At 43.5% G+C, this 16,821-nt stretch overlaps 1 protein-coding gene across 1 annotated transcript; it reads right to left on the reverse strand.

Annotated features, from left to right (window-relative positions):
* Positions 1–707: 707 nt before the first annotated feature.
* CD79B (CD79b molecule) lies at positions 708–16,242 on the reverse strand. The gene is made up of 5 exons (XM_054995270.1): positions 16,128–16,242; positions 5,697–5,993; positions 5,196–5,314; positions 2,612–2,653; positions 708–982 (listed from the first exon to the last, which is right to left on the reverse strand). The coding sequence occupies exons 1-5, from the start codon at positions 16,186–16,188 to the stop codon at positions 884–886; spliced, it is 618 nt and encodes a 205-aa protein (XP_054851245.1). The 5' UTR covers positions 16,189–16,242; the 3' UTR covers positions 708–883.
* Positions 16,243–16,821: the final 579 nt, after the last annotated feature.

The following is a 16,821-nucleotide window of genomic DNA, read 5'->3' on the forward strand; positions in this document are numbered from 1 at the left end:
TTGAAGTCAATGAATTTAGAAGGATGCAACTCTTCCTCGGAGGGCAATATAAATCTTACAGTTTCATCCACAACCAAACAAGATGGAGATCACGTATCTTTATCAGTCTGTGAAAGGTAACCAAACTGTAAGGGGATTCAACCTACTAACCAAAAGTAGGTTCCTTGCACTGCTAGTAGTGTTTTAAAGGGGAAAAAGAGGGTTTTTAAAAAAGGCTGCTCCTTTTTACATTGAAATACTAATACCAGCATAGGGAGCCAAGGAATGAAGGGTTAAATATCTCCCCTCTCTGTGATTTGGGGCTCCCTGTGCAAACCATTTGCTGTTTTTGGAGGACAGGGAGTCCTGATCTTCTTTGTCATGTCTGGACTTAGAAGATTTTAGAAGAATTAAGTTTAGAAATATTGGATTTTACAAATTAACATATAAATTTAGCCTCTTTAAAAATCACCAAGAAGATACAGGGCCTGTTTGTGTCCTTCCATACTTGGAAATGGAGAAGGTAAAACTAAATTAAAAGAATGCCCTTTTTGTTTGCAAGAAAAGCCAAGCTAGATGAATTTGCCAGAAATTCCTTCCTGCCTTCAAATCCCTCTGCAGTCTGAAATCTGCACCCCCCATTTCTCTTTCTTCATCTTGAATTGAGTCCATCCCGCCCCCCATTGTGAACATTAACCCCCAATCCAGAGCATCGCAGGTGCTGAAGCTGTCCAGTTGAGCTGAAGATAGATAGGCAAGCGAGCAAGGCACAGAGAGAGAGAGAGAGAGAGCGCCAGCACCAAGTGGTCTCCCCAGAGTGTCTCCAGGAACCAGGAGGCAGTTTCTAACATCCAAGGGCAAACTCACACTGGGTCATGCCCAGAGCAGGAATCTGCAGAAGGCATCACTCTTCACTTGGGTGCTCTCCAAGGTCCCACTTTTCTGCTCTGTCCTGGTAGGTACCAATGTCTTCATAGGTATCGGCCAGTTCCACAGCCAGGCCCTGAGGAAGAACACAGCGGGACTGAAGACTTCCTGCAGTGAAATCCCACCTCCCAAATGATTTCACGGATGGTGTTAGTAGTTGCTTGCTATTAAGGAAAGCTTTTTAAGGGTTCAGGTGGAGAGACCAAAGCAAAATGCTTTGTCCAAATTACTAGTCATATTGACTTACAGCTCTTGGTGAGAAACATTACAGAAAACATAAACAAACAAACAAAGCCCTTTGCAATCCTGAACTACTCTGTGAATTACACAAAACCAGCCTTCCAAAACCTAAGCTGCTGGATCCAAGCAATGTGGCACCTACAGAAGGCCCCGTTTAGATGCTGTTCAGATGCTGCTCTGTCTGCTGATAAAGTGCAGTGGCAATGGGGTTTCCATATGGCAGGTTTTTCCATAGTTTCCCTGCTCCAGTCCCCAGCCACCCCCTCCCCTCAACACACCACTTTTGGGGGGATTTGTTTTGAAAATTGGCAATGGAATCGTCGTAACACTATAACAATCTGTGTACCAAGTTCTGTACATTCCAGCTTTCATTTTTAAAACAAAGTGAGTCTCTAGTCCCTTGCATTGCTGAGACAAGCCTTTCCCTATAGCCACTCTCACCAACAGCTTGGAGCCAGGCCTCCTATGTCTCTACCTCGCTTACCTTTTTGCAACTTCCTTCTCTGCAGGGCTTTTTTTCAGCTGGAACGCGGTGGAACGGAGTTCCGGAACCTCTTGGAAATGGTCACATGGCTGGTGGCCCCACCCCCTGATCTCCAGACAGAGGGAAGTTTAGATTGCCCCCTGCGCCACAGCGTAGGGGGCAATCTAAACTCCCCTCTGTCAGGAGAGCAGGGGGCAGGGCCACCAGCCATGTGACCATTTTCTCCGAGGGCAACCCACTGAGTTCTACCACCTCTTTTCCCAGAAAAAAAGCCCTGCTTCTCTGCCAACAAAAAATTGCTTGGCGGTTCTGAAAATCAGTCTATCTGACAAGCCCATTTAACCCTCTACTTCTCTCAAAAAAACTCAGGGCAGCCTAACTCTCCTCTCTCCACATTTATCCTCCCAAGAACCCTCAGCTGAGGCTTAAGCCACACTTTACAAAGCCATCATAGCCCCTGTAAAGTCTCCTGGAGGATTCCTTGACCAAACACATTCTGAAATGAAATTGAAGACTATGGAGAGGAAGCTGACTTGTATGGAGACTTAGCAGTTGTGGAGAGGGGGCTTAACCCCCACCATGCCATCCCTCTAATTTGAAATTGCCCTGGAGAGCCAGCTGTTTGCCCTCTTGGGAAAACTTATGAGCAGCCACCGGTATATGTCACTTTCTCTTGAGCATACAGTGGCTGCCTGGGGTCATTTCAGGTCAGGAAAATGATGTGGGGCAAGCTTAAGCCCCCTTTCTCCACACAGTCCCAATCTGAATCAGGCCCATGAGCACCGGGGAAGCACAAAACTCCCAGAGCACATCTGATCAAAAGTCTTTGTGCCTGGCCACATGGACTCTGTAACATGTGAAGTGGTCAGAGTATGTGACAGGCCCATGTGGTCACCCAGCAAGCTTCATAGCAGAGTGGGGATTTGAACCCAGATCTCCCAGATTCTAGTTTGGCAGTCTAACCATTTTATTGTTGCTCACCTCATAAGTGTGGTCCTCACCGGGGGCTTCCTTACCATCACCCTAAAAAGAGAAAGGGGATTAGAACCACATCCCAAGTTGCTTATTGCCTGCCTGAGATTTCTTAGCCAAGCATTCCTCTTCCTTTCAGTACCTGCTGGTTCCGTTTTAGAGTCCCACTGACACTTTAGGAAAGTCTTGAAATTCTCCACAGATGGACAAAAGAAATGTAAACAACTGGTGGGCTAAAGGTAGAAGGTCTATCATTTTTTATTTCCTCAGAGAGCTCAGAAGGTGATTTGAACAAGTGACTGCTACTCACAGTGTGTGCCCTCATCCCACACTCCTGCTCTAATAGGAGATTTTTGAAAACTTGTGTTTATTTATTTAGTTAACAAAATTTATATCCCGTTTTCTGCCCTCATAAGGTCCACCAAGGTGGCTAATGTTACATTTTAAAACAATTGAAACTAAACCAAAACAACATCATTTCTTTAAAACAGTTTTAAACTACAGCTAATAAACATACAAAGACTTAAAAACAACAATTAAAACTTTTAAAACAATTAAAAAATTGGGTACGAAGGAGGACTCACTGAGGAACATGAAATAAAACCAGGGCTTTTTTTCAGCAGAAACGCGGTGGAACGGAGTTCCGGAACCTCTTGAAAATGGTCGCATGGCTGGTGGCCCCGCCCCCTGATCTCCAGACAGAGGGGAGCTCAGAGGGGCCCACCAGTGCGGAGGGCCATCTAAGCTCCCCTCTGTCTGGAGATCGGGGTGGGGCCACCAGCCATGTGATGATTTTCTCCGAGGGCAACCCACTGAGTTCCACCACCTCTTTTCCCAGAAAAAAAGCCCTGAATAAAACAAAGCAAATCTTCACTCACTGGTGGAAGGGGACAGAAGAGTCTCCCTGGGGGAGAGTTCCAGAATGTTGGTGCTACTATTGAGAAGCCTTTTTCCAGGTCACCAACCACCAAATCTCAGGGCCAAGCGACAAGTGACAAATTACACCTGAATGGCAAGTGAACAGACTCATATGTATTCCTCCCTGTTCACTTGCGCTCCACTTTCACTCCACTCAATTGTGATTGAGAGGAGTGCAAGTGGAGCACAAGTGAATAGGGAGGAATACACGAGTCTGTTCACTTGCCATTCAAGTGTAATTCGTCACTTGTCGCTTGGCCCTATAAAGGTGGGGGTACTCAAAGAAGAGCCTCCAAAGGCGACTGTAGTGGTTGGGTAGGTTCATAATGTGATGTGTTGGTCCCAAACCATATAAAGTTGTAAAGTGTCTACACCAATACCTTAAAACGTGCCTGGAAACCAATTGGGAGCCAGTGTAGATGGGCCAAGACTGGAGTGATATGGTCCCTGCAACCCACTCCAGTTAGTATGCTGGCTGCAGCATGCTGCACCAGTTGAAGTTTCCTAAAAATTTCTCATGGGCAGCCCCAAATATAGTTTAGAATCAGTCCTGAAAACCTGTTTGACCAAAGGTGATCCTGAGATGAAAGGAATATATGCACATGCCAAAAGAAGAGGAGCTTCTTTCAAACCAATTCCAAGTCTTTTAAAAACTATTATCTGTCTTCAGCCTCAGAAATCAGACTGGTTGTTGAACAGCGGCTGCTTCCTCACAGGGTTACTCTCACACACACACCAAGTGGACAGCAGGAGCCCCCCATATGACATCATACTCTGTGCGCAACCCATGGGGCTCACAGGACATTCTCCTTTGAGCCAGAGCAAAATAAAACCGCAGTGGATCAGGTGGAAAAGGGGGAGTTGCTGAGCATGTCGAGGTATGCAGTTGTCTTGGTAGTGCTTCTGTGCCAACAGGACGAAGTGAAGGGAGGGGGCAAGCTGGATAGGAGGAGTGAGTGACACAGGGATGGAGTGTGTGGATGCTATCCATGCCCTCTCCCACTAGGTCCACTGCTACCTGCCCAAGAGGGTGCCTTTCCTGCTCTATGTGGACACAGTCAATTTTCCCTTTCACACACGCTGCACCTGGCAAGGGATCTTTTTCTTCCTAACAGAGAATACCAGTTTTCATTATGCAACAATCTGGGACCATGGTGTGTGTGTGTGTGTGAATAAAATTCTATATTTTCCTGGGGCGGAAACTGTAGCTTCACTAAAGCCCTTGCATGCCACCTCCCAGCTCAGTCATAGTGTCTGATCTTTTTTCTCAAGTACGGTTGCAATGCCCTGCTTGTCACAGAGCAAAGTGCTGCCCTGGAGGACTGATCATGGAGGTTCCAGGGAAAGTGGAGAGGAAAGCTTGCTTGTTCCCCTACCTTTGTGGACTCAGCTCTCCACTGTGAATAGCTTAAGCCCAGCTTTGCAGTCACTGGAGAAGGGATGCTAGGTCAGGCTGCAGTGATGACGGGCTGAGTCTGGGCAGATGTATTTGTCACATTATTGGTAGTGGTTGTGCTTTATTATATATCCCCATTTTTATATTTGGGGCATTAAATATTATTGAATACTTCAGACCAATGAACATAACTGTAACACAGCAGCAGTTTGTATGTTCCATTCCAAGCGCTAGCAGCATTAAAAGTGGCACTTCAGTGGAAACTCTCAACATACTCACCTTCCCCAGGATCATGAACACAGGGAAGCTGACAAACATGAAAAGAAGAATGGACTGGATCAAAATGATGGTGTCTTTCATGGTGTTCCGATCTTGCACTTGTTGATAGGTGCTAATGCCTTAAAAAAGAAAATCCAGATTCATCTCAGTTCTTTGTTCTAACACCCTATCACATTGGGCTGTTTTACTGGGGCAACTGAACTTTCAGATGCATCCAGATGTGGTTATAATTTTCATTTCCATCACTGAAACCGCACAGTTCTCTAGGTATGATTTACACTGGACTACAAAACTGATGATGCAGCACAACTGCACGTGATCCAGGAATGTACCTAATCACCCTGGGCTTCTATATAACCCTTTAAACACCATTTGATGAAATCCAAGAGGCACGTCATATTTTCCCTGGGAATGTATGGTTGCAGACCTACCAAAGAAGGCAGAATTCTGCATACACATGGCCTTGGAAGAGAGGGATTTTAGGAGAAGATTAAGATTTACCCATGATCTTGAGTTCGGTGCCACAGTGTTGCTGCATGCTCATACTCTTATTTGATCCACTGCTCTCACAGTAGTAGATGCCACTGTCTGTATGCTGGAGCTTAGCAATGTTGATTGTTGACACTGATGAGTTATTGATCACAAGGACTCTGGAACTGTTCTCCAGCAATTGCCGCGGATCCTGACCAATCTTTTTGTACCAGTTTACCACAGAAGAGGAACCACAACTGAAGGAGACCCTGGAGCCCCACCTGACAGCAATGAAGCGTGGGTTCTTCAGACGGTCAACACGTGATTCTGCCGAAGAAAAGATGCACACCACCAAGTGGAGATGAGGAGGGAGAATGTCTCTGGCTTTCTAGTGGCTTTAGTTTCTAACAGGAAAAAAAATTTTCACACATTTTTGAAATTTAATTCCAGATTTTTAAAATGCTCCCAGTTCCATTTTAAAATGTGTTTTCTAGAGTACCTTTAAAAAAAAAAGTCTCCCAAGTCTCTGTAGGAATGGAAAAATCTTATAGAGCTCCAGAGCTGCAACTTTGACAGGACAGTAAAGTAACTAAAAACAATGCCAAAGAAAGCCTTTGGGACTGGAACACCCTGTGGAGGTTGTTAAGAACATAAGAAGAGCTCTGCTGGACCAGACCAGTGGCCCATCTAGTCCCACATCCTGTTTCATAGAGGGGCCAATCAGTTGCCCCAGAGGGCCAACAAACGATGCACAGAGGCCAAAGCTTGCCCTGAGGCTGCCTCCTGGCACTGGGATTCAGAGGTGTATTGACTCTGCTTGTGCAGGTTCGCTTTGCTCAGCCTGGCTCATAGCCATTGATGGACTCCTCCTCTATGAATCTGTCTAACCCCCTTTCCGAGCCATCTATGCTAGCAGCCACCACTACCGCCACTGGCAACAGACCCCACAATTTACTTGTTGCGTAAAGAAGTATTTCCTCTTCTCCCTCCTGAATTTATTGCCCATCACCTTTTTTTTGGTGCCCCTGAGTTCTGGCATTATAGAAAAGAAAGAATGATCTATCCACTGTCTCCATCCCATGCACAATTTCATAAATCTCTATTATGCTCCCCCCCCTTAGCCTCCCACCCTATTTTATTCACAGTCCCTTTTCTAACAGCAGAGAAGAGGAAGCAGAAAAGAGACAATTCACTTACTCAACATTTGACATAGAAATTTCCAGGGCAGAAAATAGAAAGAAATAATTTGCAAAACCAGCCGTAAATAAGTTAGAAGTTCCAGGTAGCTGTGTTGGTCCAAAGAAAGACCCAAAAATAAAAGCTCTGTAATAGTAAGACCAATGAAGATAGCACCAAATAAGACGCAAGGCTTTGAGTTCTCCAAAACTCTTCAGCAGGCTGAATATTTAAGAAAGGAGGCAAGAAACACCTTGTTTTTTCGCTCCCCTTTTTGTTTATTAAGTATTCAGCCTGATGAAAACTTCTGGACAGCTTCAAAGCTTGCAATGTTTTTGTGTCATTTGTTGATCAGAATAGAAGGTGTCAAGTGAATATTTTTTCATCCATAAAGGAAGTTGTTGTGCCACATGGGCGGGGGGGGGGGGCTCCTTTGCTTACTTCAGCATTCACACCTGCAACAGACACTCTATAAGCTCATAGAACTGAAATTTGGTTCAAAAGGCAGCATAAACATGTTTTAAATACATAAATAAAAATAAACACATGTGAAGGAATTTGAAGTAATATTTGAAGAAGTTAGGAAGAAACATGGGGAGGTGAAATTGACAGAGCCTTTGGGGAGGCCAAGAGGAAATTAACAAACCCTCTCTGAACAGAGATCTTTGCCTCTCTGTAGAGAGGGGAAATTGACAGAGCCTCTGTCTTTTAAAACTATGCTTCCTGGGTAACATTGCATCTCCCTTCACTTGAGTGTCCTCGTGTAAGAGGTCTCATATAGAGAGACTTTATAGAAGTCACGGGAATGGGAAGTAGCCGCTGGGCTTTTGGAGAAACTGCCCAGGGACACTAGGCTAGATGGCAAAGGGGGGGGACAGGCATGGATGAGAAAGGAAGCCAGCAGGAGAGGAGCAGAAAGGGGCTGGATAGTACAGAACCAGTGCCCAGGAATGCCTATTACTGCCCCCTCCCATATGCACTGGTCTGGGGAAGCATTCACAAGAAGGGTTTCCCTGAAAATATAGATACAAAGTTTGACTAGGATTGGTGGAGAAGTGATAGCAAAGAAAGAAAAGGTTTATTATTATTTTTAAACAGAGGCATCCCTCATTCGAAAGGGAGCGAGAAGGAAAGCCAACAAGGAGATAATAAGAAAAGCCCTTCTGAATCTCTCCGACTCATCTACTGCACATGTAATTTAATGTGTCTATCATGTACCCCCCTTAGTAGTCTTTTCCCCCCTAAACTGAAAATCCCAGAATCGCTAATATTTGGAGCTAAGGAGCTCCAGCCCCTTAATCACTCTGGTTGCCCTCTTTCGCACTTTGTCCAGCTCTGCAATATTCTCTTTGAGATATAGTGACCAGAACTCCACACAGTATTCCAAATGAGGCTGCACCATCAAACTATATAAGGGCATTACAATATTAGCTATCCTATTTTCAGTACTCCAGCACAGAGTTTGCCTTTTTCACTCCTGCCACACGCCAAGTCAACATTTTCATTGAGCTTTCCACACCACTCCAAGATCTCTTTCCCCCTATCCTGGCCAGCTCTGACTCCATCAACGTATATTTAAAGTCAGGATTTTTTGTTCCAATGTACATCATTTTACATTTGCCAGCACTGAACTTCATTTGCCATGCTGTTGCCCACTCACCCAATTTAGATCCTCCTGGAGCTTTTTACAATCCACTTTAGTTTTCAACATCCTGAACAATTTGGTATCATTTGCAAACTTGACCACTAGAGCGGTCACCCAACCCCCCCAGATTCCAAACACTTTATGAACCAATTATATAGCACTGCTCTCAATACCAGTCCTTGTGAGAGTCTGTGGCTCTTTTCTCTCAATTGTGAGAACTGCCCATTTATTCCAACTTTCTTTTTCCCTGTCAGTTAACTAGTTTTTAATCAATAAGAAGGCCCATCCTCTTATCCCATGACTACTAAGCTTATTCACAAGTATTTCATGAAGGACTTTGTTAAAAGGCTTTTGGAAGTCCAGGTATATATGTATCCATGTGCTTGTTGACCAGATCAAGAACTCCAAAAGGCTGGTGAGGTAGGACTTCCAGCCAGTTTGGTGTAGTGGTTAAGAGCACGGGACTCTAATCTGGAGAGCGGGGTTTGATTCCCCACTCCTCCACAAAGCCAGCTGGGTGACCTTGGGCGAGTCACAGTTCTCTTGAGCTCTCTTAGCCCCACCCACCTCACAGGGTGATTGTTGTGGGGTAATAATAACACTTTGTAAACCGCTCTGAGTGGGCATTAAGTTGTCCTGAAGGGCGGTATATAAATCGAATGTTGTTATTATTATTACACAGGCCAAGCTGATTTTCCCTCAGCAGGCTTTGTTCCTCTTTTTGTTTAGTAACCCTACCTTAAACAACAGTTTCTACTGATTTACCTGGAACAGATGTGAGTGTAACTGGTCGGAATTTTCCTGCTTCCCCTATGAATCCCTTTTTAAAAATCAGTGTACCATTTGATATTCTCCATAGTCTGGCACAGTGGCTGATCTTAGCAACAAGGTACATATGATGGGCCGTTTCCACACAGCTTACCTTATTCTGCAAAATAGCGAAATCTCACGTGAAACTTCGTGAGAAGACGCTGTTATCGCGTCTTCTCGCGCGATAACAGCGTCTTCTCACGAGATTTCGCTATTTTGCAGAATAAGGTAAGCCGTGTGGAAATGGCCCACTGGTTAGCAAAACAACAATTGAATTCTTTCACCCTCAGGTGTATACACCTGCTGGACCCAGAGACTTAACAGTCTTTAATTTGCCCTTGTAAAGAAACTGACAGCCCAAAGCCAGTTTTTTTGGTAAAAATGGCTGAACTTAAGTTCAGAATTGTAAGTGTTGTCAGCCTCTGGCCTAGTTCAGATATGTGGTGGCTGGGCTGATTAGTAACACCTGTGGAGCAGTCTGAGTTCCCCAGTGATTTGACCTTGGGAGGCTATTCTCAGAGAGGCTCCATGTTCACTCCCTAGTGTTTACACAACTGAAATGCTAAATAACAGCTCAGCCCTGATTGGCTCTTGAGTTGTCGGGTGATGCCCTGAGTCCTGAAAAAGATGGCTTCTCAGCTCACCCCATTCCCATTCTTGTCCTCTCTGAGAGCCAAGCTACAAGTGATGAATTACACTTGAATGGCAAGTGAAACAGTCTCACGTGTATTCCTTCCTGTTCACTTGCCATTCACTTGCGCTCCACTTGACCATGATGCAAGTATGCCAGAGAGAAGCTGAAAGCTACATGCCATTCATCATGTCAGCATGTCCCTATGCTGAACCAGCGAGGCATGGGAGAGGGCCTCCATTCTAATGGACAGGTGAGAGAAACAACAAATGGATGCCAAACAGAGATGCTTAGGTTGCTAGCTCTCATGTTTTTAAATAGGCAGAATTTATCATGTAGCAATGTCTGTTGCCTGTGTAAGAGTGCTTTATGCTTTTTGCAAACACTTTTTAAGCTTAATTTTTATTTAAAAATTTTTATTTTTATTTAAAAATTTTATTTTTATTTTTATTTAAAAATTTTTAAACTTAATTTTTATTTAAGCTGAGTCTGGAATTCATGACTTGGGTGTGGGTACATCCTGGAGCGAACCTGAGATTGGAAAGCTAAGGCCATTAGGAAAGGGAGTGCTTTCAGTCTCACGAAACAAAAGGAAACGTGTCCCACCTGCCTGATTGCTGAAGTGGCTGTGATCAGTGCTCAGAATTAGGAGGAAGGGAGGCGGCCTTTCCGATAGCCGTGTTATCTTAGAACTTAATCTCTTGCCGCCTTATTTTGATTCACTTCTTCAGACACCTTTCCCAAAAGCAGTGGTTCTGGCATTTTAAAGTAATCCTTTCACTCCTTTGTCATCCTGTGCTCTATTCTGTTCATCTTATTTGGGGAAATCTATTTTTAAAGGAAACCTTTTTGCCTTTTATGGCTTCCTTGACTTGGGCCTTTAACCACAGAGGCAGCCCTTGTACACTTGGTGGTACTTTCCCCAACTTCAGGGGTACATTCTCTCTAGGCCTGGATTAGGGAGGTTTTAAATACCTTCCAAGCATCCTAGAGGGATTTGACCCTCTTGATTATCTTTTTCAATTTCCTTCAGACTAGTACCCTCATTTTTGTCGGTTCCCTCTTTTGTAATCCAATGTGACTGGTTTGCTCTTGTGGGGATAAGGAGGAAGCTTGTGCAGTTTGAATCCATGAATACTGCTTTCAGAGCTGCTACCTTTTTGCTTGGCAGGGCTCCTGTGCCTTCAACTGCGACTCCACAAGCATAAAGCCAACAGGCAAAGTTTTCCCTGTTCGCAGTTGCTGTAACAGAAATGTCACTTCTATTTCTTATTATGCTCTCTTATTTCTGCAAAAAGATGGATCTCATTAGCTTTCAGACTGTGCTCTGCATAGTGGAATCATCTTTAATTTCTTCCTACCATACAGCAGTTAAAGGCATAGGACCTCTGCCAGGAGGAAGTCCTATACAGAGCAGAAAAAGAACAAGGAGCAAGATTTTGCAACCATGTGTCACCAAACTCCTCCTGGATCCTATTTAGAAGACCAAAATTCTTATGGTCTCTTCTTCAAGATGACTGCAAATATAATCCTGCTTTGTGGGGGAGAGGCCATGTGAATCCAGTAAGTCTTGGAAGGTGACAGGAATTAGTTGCTAAATTTGCATGACTTTTTTTTTGCTTTGTTCCAAACACCTTTGTCTGATGAAGAATCCAGTGTGTTCTACAGGTTTGCACGCAAATGATTAAAATGTTGGACAAGTAAAAGCAACCAGGGCATGGGACAGAGACAGCTTTTAGTAGCATTAGAGGATGATCTCCGGCTAAATATAGACAAAGGCCCTGCCTCTTTATTCCTGGATCTGTCTGCAGCTTTTGACACTGTAGGCCATGCCATCCTGTTGAGGCATCTACAGACAGAAGTGGGCATCAAAGGATGTGTTTTGGACTGGTTTAAATTGTTTCTCATGGGACGGACTCAAAGGGTTTCTGTCAGAGTTCAGCTATCTCTTGTGGGGTTCTGTAGGGTGCAGTCTTATCTCCCATGTTATTCAACCTCTAGGTAAAGCCTTTAGGAGAACTCATTCGCAGCTATGGAGTTGGATGTCACCAATATGCAGATGACACCCAACTCTATATCACGCTATCCAGGTCCCTTCAGGATGCAGTAGAAATCTTGGATTGCTGCCTGACAGCTGTAGTGAAATGGCTAAAAATGAACAAATTGAAATTGAACCCAGACAAGATGGAATTGATGCTTGTTGAGAAGGCAGAGATCTTGAAGGACATGGTACTCCCCACTTTTGATGGAATTTGTTTGACCCGTGCAGACACTGGTTTTAAATGTATTTTATATGTTTTAATGCTCATTGAGCATTTTACTGTAACCCGCCCTGAGCCTATCTGTGGGGCGGGCGGGCTAGAAATAGAATAAATAAATAAATAAATAAGTCTCCTATCCAAATTAACTAGGAGATTCCAATTGGTGCAAAAACACTGTAGTGCGGCTGCTATCAAGAACGAGCAGGAGCATGAACATCACCCACATTCTGCAGGCACTCCATTGGCTACCTATCAGCTACTGTGCTCAGTTCAAGATATTGGTTATCACATACTCTTCATAGCCTTGGCCCAGCATTCCTACAGGACCACCTCCCTCCCTATGTCCCTCCACCACAGCTTCGCTCATCTGAACAGGGTCTCCTGCAGGTGCCACCCTGCACATGGTGAAATCAACAGCAGCCCGTACACGGGTTTTCTCTGTGGTAGCCCCTACCCTGTGGAACGGCCTGCCTGAGGTGGTCAGGAGACCCCCCACTCTCCTAGCTTTCCGCAAATGATGCAAAACCGACTTATTTAAAAAGGCTTTTGTATTGTAGGGAGAAGGTCTCAGATGCTTCGCTAATGATTAAGGACCATAGACTTCACCAGCATGTTGCCTTACGTACTACTTGTTGTCTTAAATATTTGCTCCTATGAGCTACTTATGCTTCATGTGGTCTAATGTCAGCCCTAGAATTGCTTATTTTCTGTTTCAGCGTTTCTTCAACTCTGTATTGGAGTCTTACTAATGCTGTGCCTTTGTAAAATTGTGGGTTTTTTTACCCTATGGCATTTTGCCATCTGCTGTTTTGGAAGGAAAGTTCAAAGCAACTCCTTACTTTTTCAGGCTTTGCTCCTGACACTTAAGAGAAATTGATTCAATGGAGCATTTTTTTCAATTGTCCACACCATAGGAAAATTCAATTAGAAACTATTAGTCCACAAATAGGTTCCCTGGCAGATCGAACAAACTTAAACTTGACTACCTCTTGTCTGATAGGAATCATCAGACAACACGCCAGGTAGTGAGATTTTGTGTCCAGGTCTATAAGTACCGTAAATTGCTTATGGCAGTCTGGAAGTGCTCTGGCTCTGTAAATAATTAACCTATGGTATGTTTTACTTCTACTTTTATATTTGTATATCTATTTATGAACTTTTAAACTGTTTTAATGTCTAGCTTGTGCTGGTTACATTGCTTATAGAAATTGACCTTGACCTTGAAATTGACTGTACTAATCTCACACTGTGTAATCCGCCTTGAGTCTCAGGGAGAAAGGTGGACTATACATGATATAAATAAATAAATTAAATAAAGTCTGTCTGTCTAAAATCTTAATTCACACGGTGTAAAACTGGTGTGCTTCCAAGACTGTAAATAATGCCTCTGCTTCTCTGATGTTTTAAAAAAATTCTGGCATCAAAACAAAACAAGCTGTTTTTTTTTTCCTCTGAAGGGGATAATTATCTTCAGTTTTCGCAACATTAGTAGACAAAGTGAGAGAGAGAATGCAATTTACATCAAATGTTTGTAGAGAACAGGAGCTTATTTATTCAATGCTGGAATGAAAAAAATAAAACTTTTCTGCCGTTTTCTTTACACGCAGGATTTTTTGGGGTGGGGTGGGGAGTTGAACTACACTTTTTGTGCTGTACCTGCTTTGATCAGATTTGAACACACTGGTAAAGATAACAAAAACGGGGAGTGAAAAACAACAGCCTCGCAAACTAAGGGTACCCAAGGAAGTTGGAACAATGGAAATAAATATATGTAAGACTGTCAAAAATAACTAAAAATATAAACTAAAAACACCGGTATGAAATTTAAGAGGAATACATAGATTATATTAAAAGCATCATATGGTTGTACATAAACGTACTAAAGCCTTCTATATACATAAAATATAACTAATAGCCATATGTACAAAACCAATAAAACCAGATGAATTTTGGCCCAAAGGCCTTCCTCAATAGTACGTAAATATTAAAGACAGCACCCCATCATAAATAAAACATACATCGCCTAGCACATACTGAACCTGAAATGGAGTGGAAAAAAAGATGGGCGGGAAACAAGATGTATGATGGTTAATATCATAATAGTGAGTGTAAAACCAATATCAAACGTGCATTTTAATAAATGCTGAGATGAAATTAAATAACATGGAGTGGATTCCTTAGAATTCTACCCCGGAGCATCATGAAAAGAAGTCAAGGCACTGATAATAATAGGAAGTGTCCTTATTTTGCCCATATATCTACAAAAAAGAGATACAGTCAACTGGATCCCAATTAATTTTTTTTTAAAAAAAGAAATGGATCAAATCACAAAATGAAAGACAGGAAATTTACCTTATAGCCAGGTCAAAATGAAACACACAAATGAAACAAAAACTTGCCTACACATCTAAGCTATCCAGCACTCCATCTTGAACTTTATATATTATATTAATGATTTTATTTTAAGTTTATACAAGGTTTTAGTACATATATGTACAACTATAAGAAGCTTTTAATCTGAACTATATGTCCCTATTAAACATCATACTGGTGTTTTTAGTTTATATTTTTAGTTATCGTCAACAATTTGATATATATTTATTTCTGTTGTTGTTCCAGCCTCCTTGATTATCCCAGATTTGAACACACCCCACAATTAAATTACAGTAAAAATGTAGCATCAGATTCTAGGAGGCCTGGGTTTGAATCCTCACTCTGCCATGAAAGCTCACTGGGTGACCTTGGGCCAGTAACACACTTAGTCTAATCTACCTCACAGGGTTATTGTGAGGATAAAATGCAGGAGAGGAGAAGGACTTAAGCCATTTTGGGCCCCTATTGTGGGAAAGGCAAGGAATAAATAAATAAATAATTTAAAATGCCCTGAGAGCCAGTCATGCATCACCTACGTAATGCGTAATTTGGCTCTTAAGATCCAAGTTTGAATTGCTTTTCAGCTGCAAAGCTTACTGAATGACTATGGGTGATCCTTTCATAAGTAAAGGTGGGGCTTGTAGGCTGCCCTCTGTTTCCTGGAGGGCAGGCAGAAGCAACAGGTGAGCAGAAACAGATCATTATTTTTACACTTGAACAGTTCTCTGGTCTTCAGCAGGTTGCCAGATTGAACAGCACTCAGCCATAGAACCTGCTTCATTTGCCCAGCTCTAGCTTTAAAGGACATAATGTCAAAACTGAGTGTGCTTGGAGGCGTGTGCAGAATGTTTTCCCCTCTCCAAGCAGCCTCTACCCAGGGCTCATTATTTTTAGAAACAAAGCATTGTCAGATTCAGACTTGAAATAGCTGTTGGGTCACAAAGCCCAAAGTCCCAGGGCACTATCTTGTTTACTCTAAAAGCTGCCCCTGAGGACGCCAGAGCCTTGATGCTCTCCCTCAGCCCTGCTGCACAGGTGTCCCTGCCCACCTTCTGCGCACAGAGCAGAGGAAGTGAGCAGCAGGAAACACTGTGTTCTGTGCTGATCCACCTCACTGCACACCCCACCTCCCTCCACTTTCCTGTTTCTATGAATGTCAGCAAGAGGGACAAAGCTCCTTGGCTCAGGGTGGAGCCTGAGGAGCCCTTCCTGAGCAACACAAAAGGAGGACCAGAGTCCAATTTTTGGTTAAAATGAAGATGTTGGGGCTTAGCATACCTGGGGTCCAACTCTCTTACCTGGACGGCTTCCCTTTTGAACCCGTGCAGAATATCTGCCTCACCTCCTTCAGGACCCAGCACTAGTTTCTGTCCAGGGTTGGAGAACTGGCCTTCTACCGCAGTGAGCATGAGAATCCAGGCAGGACTTGGCTTGAGCATCTATCTCCCTTTTGTAGAAATCAGCCTTTGGCCTGAGACAGGCAAACAAACTCTTTTGCCGAAACCACCCTACCCTGTAGAACAGCAGATGAGCCTATTTGGATGAAGAAACAGACAAACCCCTACCTGAGGTGACCAAACAGATCCAAAGCGTGGCCCACAACACCTGGAAAGAAGTCGTTGCCATTGCTGGTTGACAAAAACACCCGGCTGCACGTATAGCAACTGAGGTCCGCCTGCCTGCAGCCGTGACAAAAACACCACCAGCCTTCCCTCAGCCTGAAAAACAGAAAGTGTTGAGGCCCCCCCCCCGCCCCGTCCTCAGCTGAGGCTCCTTTTCCTGCTTATGTAAATACAGCGGTGTGGGGGCAGCCCCTTGGGGGCTTGGCCTTGGACCGGGTGCAATGTGTCATGTGGCTGGGGAGCTACGGTTGAGTGGCTTGTCAGGCAGGACCAATGCATGCTGGGGACATGGCAATTTGTAGGGCCTGTAAGACAGAGATGTTCCGCCAGGCATATGGCGGAGGCTAGGCTGGGCTCCCACCGGCCATACTTGACTTGACTTGAAAAGATCTGTCCACCACCCTATATATATCTATAGATATGGATATATGGGCCATGTCTGAAATGAAGTAACTCTTCCATTGTCATTTGAGGAGAAGTTTTTATTGTATGTAGTGATTTAAATTTTATTGTAATGTTTTTATCTGCTTTTATGTATTTTTATGTAAATTAAAATGTTGTGCTTTGCCCTGAGCCTGCTTGGTGGGGAGGGTAGACTGAAAATCTAATATAATAAATAAATAAATTAATTAATAAA

This window comes from Eublepharis macularius, chromosome 12, assembly GCF_028583425.1.
Source record: "Eublepharis macularius isolate TG4126 chromosome 12, MPM_Emac_v1.0, whole genome shotgun sequence".
NCBI classification, from domain to species: domain Eukaryota; kingdom Metazoa; phylum Chordata; class Lepidosauria; order Squamata; family Eublepharidae; genus Eublepharis; species Eublepharis macularius.

What these genes read in the sequence shown, in the direction of transcription:
- CD79B (XM_054995270.1), bottom strand. Translation starts at nt 16,188, where the DNA reads ATGGCAACGACTTCTTTCCAGGTGTTGTGGGCCACGCTTTGGATCTGT. An exon ending in GATCTGTTTGGTCACCTCAG is followed by an intron (nt 5,994 to 16,127) that starts GTAGGGGTTTGT and finishes TTTCTTCGGCAG; the next exon opens with AATCACGTGTTGACCGTCTG. An exon ending in GTGAGGACCACACTTATGAG is followed by an intron (nt 983 to 2,611) that starts GTGAGCAACAAT and finishes GTTCTTCCTCAG; the next exon opens with GGCCTGGCTGTGGAACTGGC.